The sequence below is a fragment of the Cervus canadensis genome, chromosome 1, assembly GCF_019320065.1.
Source record: "Cervus canadensis isolate Bull #8, Minnesota chromosome 1, ASM1932006v1, whole genome shotgun sequence".
Lineage (NCBI taxonomy): Eukaryota > Metazoa > Chordata > Mammalia > Artiodactyla > Cervidae > Cervus > Cervus canadensis.
In genome coordinates this window covers 36,683,967-36,706,255 of record NC_057386.1, presented here as the reverse complement: position 1 = coordinate 36,706,255, position 22,289 = coordinate 36,683,967, and the positions used below count along the sequence as shown (strand labels likewise).

Sequence of the window (22,289 nt, the reverse complement as noted above, 5' to 3'; positions counted from 1 at the left end):
GAAGGTGGTGTTGAGAGGATTGTTTGGGATAGCCTGTAGGACCATGTTCCTTCTTATGCTTGGTTAAGAATCTTTTGATTGCAAGAAGCAAAAATCCAGTGTAATCTGGTTAAGCAAAAGATGAAATTTATGGAAAAAAATCACAGGGTGCCTCAGGGAACCCTGAGGTGGAGCTAGAGCTCAGCAAGACTGAATAGGAACTGGAAATCCATCCCTCAAAATCCGAGCTGACTTCCCTGTGAAAATTGATAAACTGATCCTAAAATCCACATAGAAAATTCAAGGATAGTCTTTTATTTTTAAATTAATTTTAAATTTTAAATGAAAATTTATTTATTTATTTTTGACTGCATCAGGTCTTAGTTGTGGTTCAAGGATCATCTTGAAAAAGAAGAACAGAGTTGGAGAATTATACTTCCTCATTTCAAAGTTACTACCCAGTGACAGTAATCAAGAGAGTTCAGAACTGGCATAAAGATAGACATATTGATCGGTGGAATAGAATTCAGAGTCCGGAAATAAGCCCTCACATTTGTGGCCGGTTGGTTTTCTTTTTTAAAAAATACTGATTTGTTTCTTTTTGGCTGTGCTGGGTCTTGGTTGCCGCGTGCAGGCTTTTTCTGGCGGCTGTGAGTGGGGGCTCCTCTCTGTTTTGGTGCCCGGGCTTCTCACTGCGGTGACTTCTCCTGTTGCAGAGCACTGGCTCGAGGCGTGCAGGCTTCAGTAGTTGTGGCTCACAGGCTCTCGAGCACAGGCTCAGGAGTTCTGACACAAGGGCTTAGTTGCCCCCTGGCATGTGGAATTTTCCCGGACCAGGGATAGAACCCATGTCCCCTGCATTGGCTGGTGGATTCTTATCTACTGTACCACCAGAGAAGTCTGGCAGTTGATTTTTTTTTTTTAATTAATTTACTCGGCTGTACTGGGTCTTAGTTGTGGCATGTGGGATATAGTTCCCCGATCAGGGATTGAACCTGGGACCCCTGCAATGGGAGCTCGGAGTCCCAGCCTGTAGACCACCAGGGAAGTCCCCGTCAGTTGATTTTCAACAAGTGTGTCATGACAGTTCAATGGAGAAAGTCTTTCAACAAATGGTGTTGGGACAATTGATATCTACATGCAAAAGGATGAAATTGAATCCTCCTCTCACACCATGTATAAAAATTAACTCAAAATGGATCAAAAACGTAGATGTAAGAGCCCAAACTATCAAAGAAAACACAGATGACAATCTTTGTGACCTTGGATAAGGCAATGGTTTTTTGGGTATGACACTAAAAGCACAAGCAACAAAACCAGTAAGAACAGCAAATTGATTAATTTAGCTTCATCAAGATAAAAAACTTGTGCATTACAAAGAACACCATCAGGAAAGTAAAAAGAGTGCACAAAATGAGAGGAAATATTTCCAAATCACATATGTAATAAGGGGCTTATATCTAAAACATATAAAGAACTCTAACAACTCAATAATACAAAGGCAAAAACAATTTAAAAATGGGCAAAGACTTGAGAGTTCCCTGGTGGCCTAGTGATTAGGATTCTGGGCTTTCACTGTCGTAGCCTGAGTTTAGTCCCTGGTGGGGAACTGAGATCCCGCAAGCTTCATGAAGTGGTCAGAAAAAAATTAAAAAATGGGCAAAGACTCTGAATAGACATTTTTCCAAAGAAAATATATAAATGGCCAATAGGCAGATGAAAAGATGTTCAATGTCATTAGCCATCAGGGAACTGCAGCCAAAACCACGGTGAGATACTAACTCATCCTCACTAGAATGACTATAAAAAAGACAGATAATAACAAGTGTTTTGTGAGAATGTAGAGAAATCAAAGCCTTATACACTGATGGTGGAAATGTAGAATGTCACAACTGCTTTGAAAAGCAGTTTGGCAGTTTCAAACTTCATGGTGATGCAGTGGATAAGAATCTGCCTGCCAAAGCAGGGACATGGGTTTGGTCCCTGGTCTGGGAAGATTCTACATGCTATGGAGCCACTAAGCCTATGAACCATGACCGTGTGCTGCAGCTCCTGAAGCCCATGCAACCTGGAGCCTGTGCTCCGCAACAAGGGAGGCCCCTGCTATGAGAAGCCCGTGTACCGCTTCTAGAGAGTAACCCCTGCTCTCCACAACTAGAGAAAACCTGTGCGCAGTAACGACGACCCAGCACAGCCAAAAGTAAATAAATAAATAGAGCAGTGTGTGCATGTCAAAAAGAATTTGGCGGTTTCTTAAAAGGGTAAACATAGAATTACCATGTGACCATCAATTCCATTCTTAAATATACATCCAAGAGAAATGAAAACATATGTCCATACAGAAACTTGTACGTGAATGTTCATAGTAGCATTATTAATAATAACCCTAAGTGGATATAATCCAAATGTTCATCAACAGATGGATAAACAAAATATATTGTCAGCATGCAATGGTATATTATTTAGTCATAAAAGGGAATGAAGTAGTGATTCATGCTACAACACCAGATGAACCTTGAAAACATTACATGTGGAAGTTAGTCATAGAAAATCCACATATTTTATTATTAAACTTTTTATTTTGTACTGGAGGGTAGCTGATTAACAATGTTGTGGTAATTTAGGTGGACAGTGAAGGGACTCAGCCATACATATACATGTGTCCATTGCCCCCCAAACTCCCCTCCCATTCAGGCTGCCACATAACATTGAGCGGAGTTCCATGTACTATACAGTAGGTCCTTGGGAAACCACGTATCATATATTTCTATTTATGTGAAATGTCTCTATAAGCAAATCCATGTGTGCTAAGCTGCTTCAGTCATGTCCGACTCTTTGCAACCTCATGGACTATAGCCCGCCAGGCTCCTCTGTCCATGGGATTCTTCAGGCAAGAATACTGGAGTGGGTTGCCATTTCCTTCTCCAAAGAGACAGAAAATAGATTAGTGGTTTCCTAGGGCTGAGGAGGTTGTTGGGAAAATAAGGGGAGTGGATGTAAAAATACAGACTTCTTTTTAGGTGATGAAAACATTCTGGAACTAGTTCTTGGTACAAACTCTTGGTTCTTGGTTGTACAAACTTGCGAATATACTAAAAAACATTGAATTGTACTTTTAGAAATGGTAAAAGTGAAAGTTGCTCAGTCATGTCTGACTCTTTGCAATCCCATGGACTGTACAGTCCATGGAATTCTCCAGGCCAGAATACTGGAGTGGGTAGCCTTTCCCTCCTCCGGGGGATCTTCCCAACCCAGGGATCAAACCCAGGTTTCCTGCATTGCAGGCTGATTCTTTACCAGCTGAGCTACCAGGGAAGCCCAGAAATGGTGAATATAGTAAATAACTACATATAGGAAATAAACTACATCTCAATAAAATTGTTTAAAAAAAAAAAAAGAGGGAATCTGATTGGCCCATCTTGGTCCAATCAGTTTAGCCAGAGAAATGGGGTTTATGGATAAAACATGGCTTCTGCAGCCCCCTCTCCCTGTGGGAAGGGTTAGTTCTCAGAGAAAAGGATGAGCTGTGGGCTGGACCGGCACCATGGGAGGTTTTATCCAGCCACCCCCTTGACCCTTAGGACCAAAAGGAAGATTGGTACCCACTCCCTCATCCTCCTCCCCACCAATACCTAAGATGAAATTCTGCCCGGATGCCCAGGACATGGCTCTGTTTACTGGCAGGTCCTTAGGCTGCCAAGGGCATGTGCTTGGGCTCTGCCGGGTACCCGGATGCTACCTTCCTTCTGCCTCTGCTGGGTGAGACATCTTTCCCTACCAGTGCAGCCCATTGGCTTCTCCACTGAGCAGCAGGTACCCCTGGGCTGCAACCGAGTTCCTCGGCTCCTCCTCCAGGAGCCTGGTGTCCTTAGCATGAAGACAGTCAGCCAGGTCACTCCTGAAAGTGTCCCTGAGCTATGCAGCTCTGAAATGGGGGGTTCCGGCACCACCGTTATTGAGCACTTACTACATGCTCACTGTTTTTGTTGCTTATTTAGTTGCACTGGTCGTAGTTGCAGCATGCAGGATCTTCTATCTTCATTATGGCATGTGGATCTTTAATGGCCACGGGCAGGATCTAGTTCCCTGCCCCTGCCCCCCTGCACTGGGAGCTCAGAGTCTTAGTCAGCAGATCACTGGGGTGCTCACTTTTCATCACACAATTCCCCTGAAGTTTCATAGCTACCTGGTGAAGCAGCTACCGCTACTGTCTGCATTTTACAGAAGAGAAAGGGAGGTGAGGGAGGTTAGGGAACTTGGCCCAGGTCATCAGTGAGTAGGTCATGCCGCTGGGATTTGAATCCAGGTTGTATTTCATCCCTGGTTCAGTCCAGGCTGGAACTGGATCCTTCTCAGCATCTTCCTCTGCCCTACTTGCCCACTCTTTCCCCAGTGTGGACAGAATGCACCTCTACCTCCACAACGCTGTGGGTAGGCCTAGCCCCCTGCTGGAAGCCCAGGTTGAGAGGGCTCTGGGGTATCTGAATGATAAAGAGCCCCAGAAGCAAGAGGTGCCAGGTGTCCTGGAGCCACAGGGGAACAGTGGAGAGGGGAGTGGTGGCGGCACATGCAGGAGAAAAAATTGGGAGTCGGAGACTAACAAATTGTTCACCTCTCCAGGCTCAGTTTTCCCATCTGTAAAATGGGAGAGTTGGACTGGTGTCCAGTTTGCTGTCTTCAAGTTTTGATTTTCTGGGAGTTTGCTTTCATGCCGTTTGTCCTTTTGTTTTTCTCTCAGGACCTTGATGATGGTGGGTGCTCACTGTTGAATAAGTGAATGCAGGCATGAATGAATGAATGCCTTTGAGAGCAGAGGTTCTGCATTCTTCATCTCTGGCTCCCCAGAGCCTAACACCTTGCCTGGCATGTAGCAGGTTCTCAGTCTGTATTTGCTGGATGAATCCATGAGTCCTTATGGTTATTCGCCCGTCACAGGAGGTGGAGGGCTGGAGAGACAAGGAGGGGAACCGCCCTTCTCCAGCCTGCCGCCAGGCCAGCTTGGGATGTGGTCTGTGTTACAGTGGTTGAACCACCATCTGAGTGGATTCCCACAGAGCAGATCCCAGGTTGGCAGGGCCAGTGTTTGCTTGTGGAGGTCCTTGAAGTAGCATCCAGAGGGGAGGACCTGAGCAGAGAGCCTCAGGCGCTTTTCCCCATTCTTTTTCTGCTGCCTCTTGCCCTCCCTCTCAGAGACTGCTGCTGCTTTGCTAAAGAAAGAGATGTGAGGAATTCCCTGGGGGTCCACAGTTTAGGACTGTGCTTTCATTGCATAGGACTTGGGTTCAATCCCTGGTTGGGGAATGAAGATCCCATAAGCCCAGTGGTGTGGCTGGGAAAAGAAGGAAAAAAAAAAAGATGGAAAGAGGGGTGTGTGAGTGTGTGTGTGTGTGTGTGTCTGCCTGCTGCATGGGCTGGCCAAGCCATGCTCCAGCCATTTGAGATGACCGTCGTCCACAGGCACTGGCCATCACGGGGCTGGTTGAGCGTGGAGGTGGTTCAGGGCAGCGTGTCTCTACTGTTGAACACAGTGTCAGGCACACTCCTGCTGACGGGGCAGTTAGAACCCATTGCCCTGTAGGGAAAAGAATCCACCTTTTAAATTGATGGTCTCCATTCTCAGGGCTTCCTGGGTGGCTCAGATGGTAAAGAATCCACCTGCAATGCAAGAGACCCAGGTTCGATCCCTGGGTTGGGAAGATCCCCTGGAGAAGGGAAAGGCTACCTACTCCAGTGTGCTGGCCTGGAGAACTCCATGGACTGTGTAGTCCACGGGGTCGCAAAGAGTCGGACACTGCAGAGAACTTGGGTTCGATCCCTGGTCAGGGAACTAAGATCCCATATGCTGTGCAGTGAGGCCAAAAAAAAAAAAAAAAGAATGACAGTCTCTGCTCATGAAAACTTATAGTCCCATGGGGGACAGACAGACAATTGCAATGGGATGTGACAAGTGCTAGCAGAGATTCCTCAGAGAGGATGGAGGGGCTTTCTGGAGGCTTGGTGGTGCCTCAGCCGTCTCTGACAGTGAGTGAGGTCAGCTCCCCAGGCAGCAGCACCAGCCTGCGGGCAGTGAGGTGTGAATGGCGTGGGCTGGGAGGGACCTGGGTGCCGTTATTACACCAGACGGATCACTGCGTGCCAGGTCGGGGACAGACTGGGCCAAGTCAGGAGTGTGGGAGGGCTGTGTGGCTGGCCGGGCTTGCCTCTCTGTGTGGCCAGGAGCCGTGGAAAGACTTTCAGGCAAGGGAGTAACGTGGCCGGATTTGAGTCTGAAGGCCCTGCCGACTGCCATCTGCTGACTCATTGGAGAGATTGGAGGCTGGAGCTGGGCCAGGGGGGTTGGAGAGTGGGGGACAGATTGGAGAGCGCCTGAGGAGGTGGACTTTCCACCCTGGAGATGCTTTGAATGTGGGAGGTGAGGGCCAGGGGCGCCGTCGAGGTGAAGACTCAAGTTTCTCAGCGACCCCTTGAGTGGATGTTGGTCCCGTGCACGGGGATGGGGGAATTTGGGTAGCTAGGGATAGAGGGAGAGAGTAAGGCTTAAAAAAAAAAAAAATTAATTATTTTTGGCTGCCCTGGGTCTTCATCACTGCTTGCCGGCTTTCTCTAGTTGCGGTGCGCGGGCTTCTCGTTGCGGTGGCTTCTCTTCTTGCGGAGCACAGGCTCTAGGTGTGTGGGCCTTAGTAGTTGTGGTTCTCAGGCTTCGTTGCTCTGCGGCACGTGGGGTCTTCCCTGGCCAGAGATGGAACCTGAGTATCCTGACCTGCCTCGAGGATTCTTAACCACTGGATCACCAGGGAAGTCCGAGAGTAAGGCTCTGCATATGCAGTCTCTGTTCCTCCTTTCCCTTCTCCCCTCCCATGCGGCTGGCTTAAGTCCCGACCTTTAAGCCTACCCGCCCTCCCCGCCCTCCAGAGAAGGGCGTGGAGGAGAAAAGCAGCATTTGAGGGGTGCTGGAGCTGGTGGGTGGCCAGGGAAGCGGGCTGGGCAGTGCCCTCTCCCTGGCCTTGCAGGCAGAGCTGGTGGCGGTCCTGGACTCTCTGCCCGCCCCCTGCGCCAGCTCCAGGCATGCCTCTGGTGGGTGAGCACCAGATGAGCACTGGTTGGTTCCACCGCACTTGTCACCGACAGCTGGCCGCACGGGGCGTGCAGGGAAACCGCTTGCAGACACGTTCCAGGTGGCGCGGAGAGGAACACCCCTGTTTCTGTCTCAAGCATCAGCTCTGGTCTATTGATTCTTTAGGATAGTCCCCGGGCCTGAGAACAACACTGGCGTGTGTAGGTGTGTGTAGGTGTGTGTGCATGCTTGCCCGTGCAGGTGGACATGAGCTTTGAGGGCCCGTGTGGGAGACTGTGTGGTGCCTTTTTTGGCTTTAGCGAGTTCCTATGGTAACCACGAACATGCCTGTTTTGGGATCTGGAGTCGTGGGGCGTGAGTGGCTACATGGAGAACAAGGCGGGCGGGTGCTTAGCCGGCATTTGGGCTGTGGCCTGATTTCATTGCCAGGCACGAGGGAAGCACCTGGAGGTGCGGTTTGCCAGGCAGCAAGGTCTGCAAACCCGGGGTGATCTGTGTGCTCCTGGCCCTCCTCCGGGCGGGTCCCCACCATGCCCAGGAAACCCTGGTGAGTCCCTGCTCTGATTTCTTGACAGGCAAGCAGCTCCCTGGGTCTTGACCAGGTCTGGTGTGTTATCTGATAATGGGCAGCAGGGAGCCAGCTGGCAGCTCTGGCCAGTAGGTACTGGACGCTGGGGCTCTTCTGAGATGAGTGTGGGAAGGCGGGCAGGAGGGGCTCTGCTTATTCTGTGGGCCCCGTTGGGGGTGTTTTCCGTGTGGCTGGTGAGCTGAATGGTGCTTGTTGATCCCATGGGACAGGGCTAACAGGGACAGGGGCAGGCATCTGGGGGAGCAGGATGCAGATGGGGCAGCCTGAGACCTGCCAGCCCAGCTCCAACCATCCTGGGGGCCTCCCCTCACCCCATTCAGCTCCCTGAAAGTCCTTGTGGACCCCCGGGGCTCTGGCCATGCCCTTGAGCTTCCTCTGAGGCCTGCTGGCCTGTCCTGGATGGGAACGCTCAGAGTCCCGAGCGGAGGAGGCTGGGGGACCCTGCCTGGGTCACCAGGAGCCGGACGTGGCCGAGGCTGGGGGAGAATTGCTCCCACTGGGCTTTGGCGGGAGGCTCTGATTCCCACCCTCTGTGTCCCTGTGCTTCCTGTCTGCACACTGTGGACCCTGGGGTTGGTCAGGACCCCCTGCATCCCCTTGGGGGGGCTGCTGATGGATGGGTGGCCGGGAGGCACTCAGGGGTGTCTGGAGAGGTGGGGGTGCCTGGTTCTCTTGCCTTCCTCCTGCTGGTTCCTCTGGGGCTGGGAGCAGGGAGTGGGGATGGGGGTGTCAGGAGGGGAGGTAGGTGGCTCCCCTGCCTTGTGCTAGGAGGCCCCTTCAGGAGCTGCTGCTCCTCCTGCCTCTGAGGGGTCCGGGTGAGGCTGTGCTGGGGATGGGGGCCATGTGGCAGGGGTTGCTGGGTCTCACTGGGGGACCGGGGGGCCGTGGTCCTGGTGAAGGGCAAGGGGAGCAAGGAATTAGACATTCTATGCTTTTTCCTGGCCTTCCCTCTTGAAGGCCAAGTCCAAGCCTAATCCCTAACACCTTTCCTTGGGAACCTTGGTAAAGGAAGACAGGGAGCCTTCAAGAGAGATCCCCAGCTCCCTGGAGTCCCTGAATCTTAGGGCTTGAGATAAAAAGGTCAAATTAGCCACTATGTGAATCCCTTGTGCCCCTAAAACCAGTCACCCAGCTTGAACTTGGTTGCTACCTCCAGTGACAGGGAGCTCATTACCTTATAAATATGCCTGTTCTGTTCCAATATGGCTCTGATTGGTCAAAGCTGACCATTATTTTCATCTGGAATCTCTGTAACTGCCAACTGCTTGGTCCCTCGTCTCCTGTCCCTAAACAAGGCTAACAATCCTTTCTCTTGAGAGCCCCTGGACTTTGGAAGGTGGCCCCTATTCCCTGATTTTTCTCTTCTGGGTCATCCCTGGCCTCTCTGGCTCTGTTTGGGACTTCTCACCGAAGTGTTCAGGTTTTCTAGGCTTCATTTCAAAGCCTAGATGAAGGAATTGGCCTAGGCAGCTTGCAGGAGCCTGATGGACCTGATGATGGATGATGAGAAGTCATCGGCTTCAACCTCCTCCTTTACAGATGAGTACACGGGGGCCCCAAGTGGGGATGTCCCAACCTGAGACGGCCCAGCACAGAGGTGGCAGGTGCAGGGCCAGGACATGAGAGGTTGGCTCTGTGCGTCTGTGCAGTGCCTGACTCCTTTTCTGCTTCCCCATCCACTCCTCCATCTTTGCCACTTGCTGATTTAGTACTGGTCTTGTCTTTCTGAAGACAGACCTGATACCTGCAGGGATCTGGCAGGGCTGGGAGGGGTCTGGGGGGAACAGCAGGCACACAATCGGTGCTCTGCCAAAATGCCGCCCGTCTCCCCAGACCTTCCACGTTACAGGAGAAGCTGGAAATCTGGAGTTTTCGGCAACAACTTGACAAGTAGCTCAAGAATTAAAAAGACAAAGCCACATGTGACCCATCCTGCAGGCAGATTCACCCCACCTGTGTGCCCCTTCTGCTGCAGGGGGTCAGCCCTGTGTGTCTCAGCTCTCTTCTCCCTGGGGTCGATTCTGTGATCCCTGGGGTCGATTCTGTGATCCCTTCTCCCCAAGCCACTCCTCCCTGGTGCTCTCACCCTCTGCCTTCTGCTGTTGACTAGTCATTTCCTGCTCTGGCCCCAGACTGGACTCACTCTCAATTAACCTTTTCTCTCTTCCAAATCCAGTTCTTTCCCTGTCACTGGATTGTGAAGCCCCTGAGTCACGGGGGTTGGTCCTCTCCCGCCCTCCTCCCGGTTCAGGCCCATTATCTCCTGCCCAGACAGTGACAAAGCCTAATTACCTCCTCCTCGGGCCTCCGCCAGCTCTGACTAATTCATCATCCTCACGGCCGCCTCTAACTGCTCCAAGGAGGCCTGGATCTGCATCCCGACCTTGTTAGTGCGGATTCCACTCGAACTTGTCCCTGGGACCTTGGCTGGAGGCTGGGCAGTCTCTGGGTGTGTTTACCCCTCCGTGACTTCTCTTTCTGGCGTTAACATCTACTAAACTGTTTGTGGTCCACGGCAGACAGTTGGATCCTCCGTGGCCCCCAACCAAAGCACTGGTTCCCAAGCTTTTCTGGGAAGCTTAAGAAAAGAAAAATTAAACTTAGGCATAAGAAAAATTCTCAGGTCCAGATTGCACTCAATTCCAGATTTGGAAATCAGTGCCCAGGGTACCCAGATTTGGAAATCAATTCTAGATTTGGACTCAGTGCCAGCACTTTATTTATTTATTTAGCTCAGTCTTTTTTCAAAAACATTTTTTTAATTAGAGAAGTTTTTATTTTTGGCTGCGCTGGGTCTTCATTGCTGCATGAGGGCTTTCTCTGGTTGCGGCGAGCGGGGGCTACTCTTCATTGCAGTGCGCAGGCTTCTTTTGTGGATCACACAGGCTCTAGAGTGCGGGCTCAGTAGTTGGCAGTGCACAGGCTTAGTTCCTGCTCGGCATGCGGGAATCCTCGGAGCAGAGGTTGAACCCCGTGTCCCCTGCATTGGCGGACCGATTCTTAACCACTAAACCACCAGGGAAGCACCTGGTCTTTGTTGTGACATGCAGGATCTAGTTCCCTATCAGGGATCAAACCTGGGCCCCCTGTGCTGGGAGCTTGAAGTCTTAGCCTCTGGACCACCAGGGAAGTCCCATGCCAGTACTTTTTAAAGATTCCCAGGTGATTCCAGTGGGCAGCCAAATTTGGGAACCCCTGTCCCAAGGGATAAACAAGTGCAGTGACTGTCACTGTGAATATGGGCTGCAGGTGGGTGAGTCTCTCTAGCCCAGGGTTTCTGTTGACATCTGGGGCTGGAGGATTCTGTCCTGGGGGCTCTCCTGTGCCCTGTAGGATGTTGAGCAGCATCTCTAACCTCTGCCCTTGAGATGCTAGCAGCCTACCCCCTAGTAGTGACAATCAAAAATGTCTCCAGGCATTGCTGAGTTTCCGGGGCAGGGGTATAAGAGCTCCCCCAACCCACTGAGAAACATTGCTCCTGGCCCAGCCAGATCCACCTCTGCAGATTCTATCATTTTATTTATTTATTTATGTTTGGCTGCACTGGGTCTTTGTTGCTATGTGAGGGTTTTCCCTAGTTGTGGAGAGTGGGGGCTACTCTTCGTTGAGGTGCACAGGCTTCTCTGCAGTGGCTTCTCTTATTGCAGAGCACAGGCTCTAGGCACACTTGCTTCGATAATTGCCACTTGCAGGCTCTAGAGCATGGGCTCAGTAGTTGTGGGCCATGGCCTAGTTGCTCCCCGGGCCTGTGGAATCTTCCTGGACCAGGGATTGAACATGTGTCCCTTGCATTGACAGGCAGATTCTTAACCCACTGTGCCACCAGCGAAATCCCTACAGTGTTCTAAGCTATGTGCAGAAGACAAAGCTACCAGCCAGTGAACCTCATTTTAGTGGTTAATCCATGGGCTTTGGAGCCAGGCAGCTTATGTTTAAATCCTGATTCCACCAGCTGGGTGACCTTGGGTGAGTGATTTAACCTCTCTGTGCCTCAGTGCATGGCTAGTTTTGTTTTTCTGTTTTTGTTTCTGTTATCTTCTCTTGGCCTTTAACTCTAGCCAGATGATGAGATTTGCCATTTCCTGGGGTTTCTGCCTTGATGTCTGCTTATGCTGTTCCCTGGGTGTGAGATGCCTTCCCGTCTCCTCCCCCATCGGGGTGTCATCTCGCCCATCCCACCAGGACCAGCTTAGATGCTGCTTCCTCTGTGAACTCCTTCCCTTTGAGAACAAAACACTCCCTTCCTTCTGCTCCCAGAGCAGCTGGAACCTCAGGGTCCTGTTTAAGCTCCTCCTCCGTGTGGTTTCTGTCTATCTGTCCTTCTCCCCTTGAGGGCTGAGCCCGTAGGAGCCTCTAGGGTGCCCGGCCCTGGCTGTTTGTTGTCCAGGTGAGGTGGCTGACCCCTCCCTGAGCTGTGAACGGGCGGGTTACCACACTGTCATCCTCCGCCCCGGGGCCTAGCTCATTCTGAGAGGGTGGAGTGGGCGGAAATCCGTGCCGGGCAGGCCACAAAGCCACATAACTGAATTTTGGAGCCCTGCCCTGGTGTGTGTGTGTGTGTGTGTGTGTGTGACAACAGCCACTACCTCTTTCTCGTCACTGTGTCACTAGCAGATGCCCTCTGGAATTGAGCATCTTTGAACCGCAGACTTTCCCTGGCCCGTTTCCGGCCGAGGAACAGCCTCCCCCACCTCCATCCCCACCCTGCCCTACCCCGTGAGTCCCGTGGGTCAGCTCCGCCCAGGGGACCAGTGGTGGTCCATCCTGGCTGCAGTGCAGACCCACCCTGGGGACTGTGCTTCCTGAGGCCTGGGTGGGGCCCAGGAAACCTGTGTTATCAGGGCCAGAGGTGGTGCTTCTGATGCAGCTGGGGCTGCAGTTGTTTGGGAACTAGTGACATTTAAATCGCTCCTTCCTCACAGTACAGATTCAGTGGTTAGCTTCATGTGTTCTGAGTGATCTTGGGCAAGTTCTGTAACCTCTCTATGCCTCGATTTCTTTATCTGAGGATAGTAATAGTACCTATATGAGATATTGTTGTGAGGTTAAAAGGAGATAATCCAAGTGAAGCATGGAGCACAGTGCCTGCTGCCTAGTTAGTGCCTGGTAAATGCTACCTGCCTTAACATTTCTGATAATGGTGATGATGGTCCTGGGCTGTGTGGATAACACATAACCATGTGACATGCCCACGTGCATGTAAGCAAGCAGATCCCCACAGGCAAACCAGAGCCATGTGCAACCTGCTGCAAGGCAGAGCCAGTTCTGACCCCGTGAATGGATCTGTTTCTTTGACTTTAACCTTTGTTTTTCGTTGTTTTCATTATTATAACCACACATGTGCTGTGCTCATTTGCTCTGGACAGGTAACCCGCCAGGCTCCTCTGTCCATGGGATTTTTCAGGCAAGAATACTGGAGTGGGTTGCCATTTCCTCCTCCAGGGGATCTTTGCGGCCCAGGGATGGAACTTGCATCTCCTGTGTCTCCTGCACTGCAGGCAGATACTTTTACTGCTGAGCCATTGGAGAAGCCCCCAGATAAAATCCCCTGAAATAAAAAGCCTTGCGGTACCCTGCCTCTCTGATGAACACTTCCCCTCCCTGAGGTTGGCCATTCCAGGAGATATTTACAAGATAATGGTCTTTACTTCCTCAACTCCTCCCCATCTCTGTCCTATAAAAGAACCTGGCGCTCAGAGTCCCGGTAAGATGGTTATTTTGAGACAGTAGTCTTCCATCTTCTTGGTCAGCTGGCTTTCCGAGTAAAGTCATATTCCTTGCCTCAACACCTCGTCTCTCAGTTAATTGGCCTACGTGTGGTGAGCAGACCAGGGCTGGACTGGATAACACACCTGGACCCCAGCCTGCTGAGGACAGACTCTTGCAGGTGGTGGCCACTCATGTACAAACACACGATCCCTTGCTAGACATACCAGGAGGGACGGATGTGTACACGAGGCCCAGGTAATCCAGGATTTTATTTCATTCACACTCTGACATTATTCCTGGAGTTAGCAGCACATGGGCTGAGCTCTGGGCTCTCAAGGTGCCCCTTGTTTCCATAGCAACCACAATGCAGTAAAAATAGGACAGGAGAAGAAATGGAAGAGGACTGAGCCAGCTGTGAGGGGCATCCTGCCTGCTGTGGGCTTGGTCTCCACATCCTTGGCCACACCAAGTGTCCTGTTTTGTTAGTTTATTTTTAGAATAACGGCATGGCAAACCTCTGCATACTCACGACCCAGAATTGACACTTGTTAACATTGGAAAAGACCGTGATGCTGGGAGGGATTGGGGGCAGGAGGAGAAGGGGACGACAGAGGATGAGATGGCTGGATGGCATCACCGACTCGATGGACGTGAGTTTGAGTAAACTCCGGGACTTGGTGATGGACAGGGAGGCCTGGCGTGCTGCGATTCATGGGGTCACAGAGTCGGACACGACTGAGCGACTGAACTGAACTGAACTGAACATTTTGTTGCATTTTCATCAAACCTTTTTAAAAAGAATTGTGGTAAAGTATATACAGTGGCATTGAGTACATTTTGTAATGTTGCCCAACTACCACTATCCATTTCTGGAACTTTGTTATGATCTCCAGTTGAAACTCTGTCCCCATTAAACACTAACTCTCCATTTCCTGCCTCCTGCCAGCCCTCGGCACTCACCTTTCTGCTTTCTATCTCTATGGATTTGACTATGCCAGGGACCTCGCATAAGTGAAATTATGCAATATTTGCCCTTTGGTGACTGGCTTATTTTTCTTTGCATAATGTACTCAAGGTTCATTCATGTTGTAGCATGTGTCAGAATTTCCTTCCTTTTTAAGGCTGAATATTATTTTATTGTTTGTCAATGTCACATTTTGTTCATCCAGTCATCAGTCGATAGATACTTGGGTTGTTTCCACCTTTTGAGTGTCGTGAATAATGCAGCTGTGAACATGGGTGGACAAATATCTGAGTCCTTGCTTTCAGTTCTTTTGGGTTAAACCCAGAAGCTGAATTGCTGGGATCATGTGGTAATTCTATTTTTAACTTAAAAAAAACCTTACTTTTATATTTTGGTTGCACTGGGTCTTCGTTGTGGTGCACAGGCGTTCTCTAGTTGCAGAGCAGGGCCTCTTCTCTAGCTGTGGCGCGTGAGCTTTCTCCAGTTGCAGAGCGGGGCCTCTTCTCTAGCTGTGGCGCGTGAGCTTTCTCCAGTTGCAGAGCGGGGCCTCTTCTCTAGCTGTGGCGCGTGAGCTTTCTCCAGTTGCAGAGCGGGGCCTCTTCTCTAGCTGTGGCGCGTGAGCTTTCTCCAGTTGCAGAGCGGGGCCTCTTCTCTAGCTGTGGCGCGTGAGCTTTCTCCAGTTGCAGAGCGGGGCCTCTTCTCTAGCTGTGGCGCGTGAGCTTTCTCCAGTTGCAGAGCGGGGCCTCTTCTCTAGCTGTGGCGCGTGAGCTTTCTCCAGTTGCAGAGCGGGGCCTCTTCTCTAGCTGTGGCGCGTGAGCTTTCTCCAGTTGCAGAGCGGGGCCTCTTCTCTAGCTGTGGCGCGTGAGCTTTCTCCAGTTGCAGAGCGGGGCCTCTTCTCTAGCTGTGGCGCGTGAGCTTTCTCCAGTTGCAGAGCGGGGCCTCTTCTCTAGCTGTGGCGCGTGAGCTTTCTCCAGTTGCAGAGCGGGGCCTCTTCTCTAGCTGTGGCGCGTGAGCTTTCTCCAGTTGCAGAGCGGGGCCTCTTCTCTAGCTGTGGCGCGTGAGCTTTCTCCAGTTGCAGAGCGGGGCCTCTTCTCTAGCTGTGGCGCGTGAGCTTTCTCCAGTTGCAGAGCGGGGCCTCTTCTCTAGCTGTGGCGCGTGAGCTTTCTCCAGTTGCAGAGCGGGGCCTCTTCTCTAGCTGTGGCGCGTGAGCTTTCTCCAGTTGCAGAGCGGGGCCTCTTCTCTAGCTGTGGCGCGTGAGCTTTCTCCAGTTGCAGAGCGGGGACTCTTCTCCAGTTGCGGTGTGCGGGCTTCTCATTGTGGTGCCTCCCCTCGTTGTGGCGCATCATCTCAGTTGCTCCTCGGCATGTGGATTCTTCCTGGACCAGGGATCGAACCCATGTCTCCTGCATTGGCAGGCAGAGTCTTAGCCACTGGACTACCGGGGAAGTCCCTGGGTTTCTTTTTGATTCCATTGACCTGACTCTTGAATCTTGTACAGGCCCAGAGGTGAAAGAGAGCAAGGTTTGCTCAGGGAGTTGGTGTGGCTGGAGTCTCAGAAGAGTGAGGATTCATGTCCAAAAGGTGGGGGCCTGGTCGTGTTGGTGGGCCTGGGAGGTCAGACTTCAGAGTGTATATTCAGTTTATTGAGCTATGGGGAGGTAGATAGCTGGAGGCTTTGAGTCGAGGTCTGGAGGGTCACTGTGGCTGCTTGGATAGACCCAACAGGATCCTAGAAGCAGATGGACATGGACCAGCAGCTGCTCCAGAGAGAGATGAAGGTGGCTTCAGGTATGATGTGGAATCAAGATGCTAGCAAGATGCTCCAAGATGGAATCTGCAAAATGTGGAGGCTGGCTGGGCTTGGGTTGGGGAGAAATGAGGGAGCCAAGGACTGTGGCCCAGTGTGGCAATGGCATGATCCAGATAATTGTTCTGTTAATCATGTTTTGTTTTTTTCAAGCTGTAAAAACTTACGTGATGATGGTTTGATATAAAGCTATGTAGGACTAAGCTAATAAGTCATTTAAGCAAATATTGAGTGCTTATTCTTGCTTATTCTCTGTATCTGTACTGTATGAAAGTGGCTTCCCAAGTGGCTCAGTGATAAAGAATTCACCTGCAATGCAGGGGACATGGGTTCCACCCCTGGGTCAGGAAGATCCCCTGGAGAAGGAAATGGCAACCCACTCCAGTATTCTTGCCTGGAGAATCCCATAGACAGAGGAGCCTGGTGGGCTACAGTCTATGGGGTCGCAAAAGAGTCAGACATGACTGACTAAACAACAACAAATACTGTGTGAAACCCTCTCCTGATCCCTATAAGATGTGTGCTCTGATTCCTATTGCACAGATGGGGAAAAGTAGCCTCTGAAGAAAGAAAACTTGTTTCAGGTCATTCAACTGGTAGCCTGGGAACTGCGCCAGGTTCATCTGTCTCCAAGCCCTTGCTTGTGCCTGCAGTCAAAAAGTACAGAAAGGTCTTGGGGAGCTCTTTAGTCATGTGGGGTCCCCGCTCTTCCAGGATTGGGGTGTGCAGCATTCTGGAAGCGTGGAGCCCTGCCTGGTACCCACCTGTAGCTCCAGGGGCCGGGGCCCTCTGTCTTGCGGTTGCAGGCCTTCATGCCTTCCTCCCGCCTTCCCTAAGTGTGTCTTGTATTCATAGGCCCTAGAAGGGGACCCAATTGGTCATCACTCTCAGTGGATGTGGCCAGAACCCAGGTCTAACCAGCCTACATGAAAAGTGAATGTCTTGGTTTTCATAACTGAAAGGACCAGGGAGTCAATCAATCTGGCCTGAGACATAGCTGGATCCCAGGCCTCAAACAATCCTCCACACCAGTGCTGTCTAATATAGTTACATGTTGCAATTTAAATGAATGAACATGAAGTACAATTACAAATTCAGTTCCCCAGTCACAATATAGCCCCATTTCCAGTACTCAGTAGTCATCTGTTGATGGAGACGCACAGATACAGAACATCTCCATCATCACAGATAGTTCTGTGAACAGCGCTGGACAGACTCCCCTGGAGGTCGTCCAAGGGCCAGACAAACCCAGAGATTCTACCTGGTCTGAGCTAGCTCACATGCTACAGAAATATTCCCAGACCTTTAGGCCAGAAGATGTCTGAGCCGCCTAAATCTTGGCCACTAGGTGGCGCCAAGGAGGCGGCTACAAACTGGATCTTTGGATCCTGCAACTGTCCCGTGAAGCGTCTCTTGCTGTTTTTCCCATTTTAAAATGGAAGAAACTGGGAATTCCTTGGTGGTCCAGAGGCTAAGACTTGGTGCTTTCATTGCCGAGGCCCTGGCTTCCGTCTCTGGTTGGGGAACTAAGGTCCCATGTGCCGTGTGGCATGGCCAAAAAAAAGGCAACTGGGAAGAATGCAAAACAACAGAGAGCATTTATTGATTAAACAGAGTAGGGAAACAACGAAATTGAATATGAAATAATGTATTGGCCAAACATTCTATTGCCTGAGCAGAAGTAAGGAGGCTTGACTAGAGAAGAAGGGGTAGGTAGAGACACCAGTGGCTCTTCCAGAAGGAACATCTGGAACTTTTGCTGCCAAGGTCAGTTCTGAGTGCAAATCATACAAAAGTGGACCATTCAGACCTGATGGGGCCTCTCTAATGGGGGAGGCAGACAGGAGCCGAATGAAAAATCCAGGTGGCCTCAGATAATGCCCAGACTTGTAAAGGCAATAAGAAGAGTGAGGTGGTGGGGGAGGGGCACAGGGGGCTACTTTAGGTGGGGTCAGGAGCAGCCTCTCCGTTGAAGTGACGTTTGAGCAGAGACCTGAAGAAAGAGAAGGAGCCGGCCGTGAGACATTCCAGGGGGATGAGGCATTCCAGGTGGTGGGCGCTGCTGCTGCTAAGTCGCTTCAGTCACGGCCGACTCTGCGCGACCCCAGGGACTGCAGCCTACCAGGCTCCTCCGTCCATGGGATTTACCAGGCAAGAGTACTGGAGTGGGGTGCCATTGCCTTCTCCACCAGGTGGTGGGAAGAGCAGGTAAAGAGGCCTTGAGGGGGAACAGGCTTGGCAGGTGTGAAATGAGGAAGCAAGAGGGTCAGGGAATGGGATGGGGAGTTTACCCCCTCCCAGATGGGGACACAGACAGTTCTCCCCGACACCAGCAGGTGGCGCTCTTAGCCCAGATGCCAGCTCTTGGGTGTGGCGAGTCGGGCAGGTGCTTTGATTTCAGGGTCGGACAATAATTTGGGACGTGCACCCCTGCCCTCCGGGGAGATTGAGGTGGATGCATGTGGGTGCCTGGCCGGGACCAGAAGACCAGGTGGCCAGAATCACCAGGTGGTGATTTCCTGACTGTTCTGCTCCCTCGGCTGTATCAGTGTTTCGGTGTTTCTTTGCTCATCTCTCTTGGCTGCCCTCTGGGTAGCTGCCTCATTGCCTTGTCCCTTGCTTTCTCTGTCTTGCTCTCCCAGTCTCTGCTCCTCCTCTCTCCCGTCGCTCCCTGGTGCAGCTGGTTCCTGTCTCAAAGATTAATTACTCGCTTTCCTGATGGTAGCTCTGGTGAAGGGCGTGTGAGTTAGAGTCGGGAGGAGAATGTTCCTCATCACTGTGCCTGCCCCTCCTTCCTGGGGCTTCAGTTCTCCAGGGCAGGCCAGGACTTGGGTGATGAACCTCATCAAAGGGGTCCCGCCTCCCAGGGCCAGGCCCGGCTTACCTCCAGCAAGCAGCCCTGGCCTCACGTCATTGCTGACAGTGGGAACCAGGGCTTGAGCTGCGGCCGGAGATCTGGACAGCAAAGTGTAAGACAGCAAAAGAGCAGTCTCCACAGGGACTTTTATGATGGGTCATTTTAGTTGGCAAAGGTAAAGCATCTCCCTGACCCCCATTAGGACCTGCTCTTTGAGTTATTTCTCAGTGGAGACTGAGCTGGTCGCAGCCTGGAGTTGACCTCCTGGTTGTCATTGGCAGGGTGAAGGCGGTTGGATTAGCTCAGTGGTTAAGAGCTTACTGTCTTAAAGCTTCCTGTTGAGTGGAAAGTCCAGCTCTGTGCCTTACCATGGGCCCTTCAGCCAAATGTTTAATCTGTCTGTTGGCTTAATCTTCCTGTCTGTTGGCTGCTTCATCTGTAAAATGGGAGCAATAATAGCAACACCAGGTTGTCATGAGGATTGAGTCAACGTGTGTGAAGTGCTGCCACACACGTGGTAAATGCAGTGAAATTACTTGCTCTCATAACTACATCACTTTAATAATTAAGACTGTATTTTACTTATATTATTAATTAACTGATAGTAATATAATGGCAGCAGTAGAATGGTGATGTATTATTAGTGTGATGCCTGGAGCTGGGGCTTCAGTAGTGGTGGCTCATGGGCATAGTTGCTCCACGGCATGTGGGATCTTCCTGGAACAGGGATCAATCCCACATCTCCTGTGTTGGCAGGTGGATTCTTTACCACTGAGCCACCAGGAAAGCCCTGCATGTAGTTTCTTGCATTTGCAAGATATATTTCCTTAGATATAGTCCTAAGAATGGAATAACCGACCCTTTAGGCCTGAACTTCTGTTTTTATGACTATTGCTAATTGTTTTCACAACATGATCTAATGTGTTGTGGTTATCTGACTAGTCTGTTTGTTTCTTTATAATTTATTTTGAATAGTAGTTGTGTTTATGTGTGTTTGGTTCAGAAACCAAAGTGATTAAAAATTATATATGGTGAGAATATTTGCTCTCACTCCAATCCACCCTGACACCTTCTTAAATCCACTTAACAGGTTCTTTCCAGTGCTTCCGTATTCCTATATTATATGAACATTTATTCTTCTTATCTCATTTCTTACATGAGAAGTAATACCCCACACACTGTGGTGTGTGGTTTCTTCTCCTCATAGTAGCCACTATTCAGAGTTTGATACATACTTTCTAAATATTTTTGCATGTGTCTTAAGTAACAGTTGTTGTCCATATATACATATTTAGTTCATTCCTTCCAAACATTGTATAGTATCTAACTTTGAGTATATCACATGTGCTTAGCAGTCTCTGTTCTAAATGGTTGCTTCTGATATTATTTATTCTTTACAGAAAGTGCCAGAACAGCCTGGCACTCACCTCTACACACACATGCGAGTGTTTGTCTAGATTTGAGTAAATCTTACAGGTGACATTGCTAGGTGTTGGGGTAGGTGACTTTTTACTTTAATAATACTGCTAAATTGCTCTCCAGTTTCTATTCCCACCACTAGTAGGCATGTGCATTTTGGGTGAAAGCTCTTCTTTGTTGTGGCTGCATTTTTCTGATTTCTCACCCCTGAGTTTCTCCAGCTGTGTTGCCTGTCATACCCTCTAGCCTTTCCCACACCATCCTCCCTAAGTCAGTGAATTGTTGCCCTCTGAGGTTCCTGCAGCCACCTGGAATCATTGTAGGATGGTCTTTTGTGAGAATATCTGCAGCTTCTCCTTTTTCAGGGGCTTCCCTGTAGCTCAGCTGGTAAAGAATCTGCCTGCCATGCAGGAGACCCTGGTTTGATTCTTGGGATCATGAAAATCCCCTGGAGAAGGGAACGGCTACCCACTCAAGTATTCCGGCTTGGAGAATTCCATGGATTGTATAGTCCATGGGGTCACAAAGAGTTGGACATGACTGAGCAGTTTTCACTTCACTTACTTCTCCTTTTTCAGAAGCCAGAGGCTCCAGAGAACTTTATTAACCAGAGGGGTGGCCGGCATGTTGTCTGTGAGACCGAAAGCGCTGACTTCCCTGGCCAGATTCAGAGGGGTTGGCCTTGGCTTTTCATTGGTTCATCCTTGTTATTGCATGGGTTCTGCTTTGAGGGTCCCTTGGGCACAGCTTGGAGCCCAAATGCAGTTCCTCTGCCAATTGAACCCAGAGGCCAGTTCTCATTGGGCTGGTGTGGGGTGTTGTCTGTTGATCTCAGACCCCAAGATCAAATTCTAAGGTCCCTGAGAGGCCTAGAACTGGGCAATTGAGTGGGAAGGGAGTGACTGTGGAGGCAACTTCTGTCACCTACACCCCCTTCCTTAGAGAGGAGCCTTGAGATAGAAAAGGCCATCTTATCAAGGTCTCTGTCTTTGGTTCTTAACCACTTCACGTACTATTCCATCCACCTAAAATGCTCATCCTGCATCTTGTGGGTGTGTGTGGAATTTTCAGCCCTCACTTTACAGCTGAGAACATAGACTAGGATAAAAGGAGGTTCGGGTCCTGAGCGGACGGCTCTGCGCCGCAGTTGGTTCTGCTGACTCAGGCCCAGTGCTCTTTGCACACCCATCTCTCGGGTCACAGAATGCGTGCACGTGTGTATAGGCATGCTCCCTGCACTCATACACATGTGTGTGCAAATTTAAGGACAAGTATTGGCAAGGGTGGTGTGACTTTTTTTCAACTTTTTTCTTTTTTTAAATATTTTATTTATTTATTTGGCTGTGCCTGGTCTAATATGGGATCTTCAATCTTTGTGATGGCATGAAGGATCTTTAGTTGTAGCATGTGGGATCTAGTTCCCTGATCAGGGATTGAACCCAGGCCTCCTGCATTGGAAGCATAGAGCCTCAGCCACTGGACCACCAGGGAAGTCCCTTTTTTCAACTTTTTGTTTTGAAAATTATCAACCTATGCAAAAATGAGAAGGATTGTACATTGAGCAGCTGCATTCACCCAGATTCACCACTTAGTAATATTTGCACAGCTGTTCTTGCTTTCTCTGTAGAAAGCAAGAGAGTAGAACAGAAAGTAAGTGGCAGACATCATAATACTTCATATGTAAATTCTTCAGCAGGTGTCTCTCCCAAATAACATCATTTTCTGATGTAACCACAGTACTATGAGCACATGTAAGAAAATGGATGTTAATTTAACAGCATAACTTAATATACGGTCCATTTCCAAAGGTTCCCCAAGTTGAAATGTGCGTTGTATATTAGATTCTGTTATTGACTTATTATTAACGGGCTTCCCTGGTGGCTCGACTAT

At 50.2% G+C, this 22,289-nt stretch overlaps 1 protein-coding gene across 5 annotated transcripts in view; it reads left to right on the top strand.

Annotated features, from left to right (window-relative positions):
• The window catches only part of RAP1GAP2 (RAP1 GTPase activating protein 2), a 216,698-nt gene that overhangs the window by 35,935 nt on the left and 158,474 nt on the right, over nt 1-22,289 (top strand). The window contains exon 1 of one of the 5 annotated variants that reach the window (XM_043477988.1): nt 7,493-7,601. The exons of the other annotated variants lie outside the window; for them this stretch is intronic. Within the exon in view, the coding sequence (XP_043333923.1) occupies nt 7,585-7,601 (17 nt within the window). The 5' untranslated portion in view covers nt 7,493-7,584. Of the gene's footprint in view, nt 1-7,492; nt 7,602-22,289 lie in introns of those variants that run through there. 5 annotated transcript variants of the gene reach the window in all.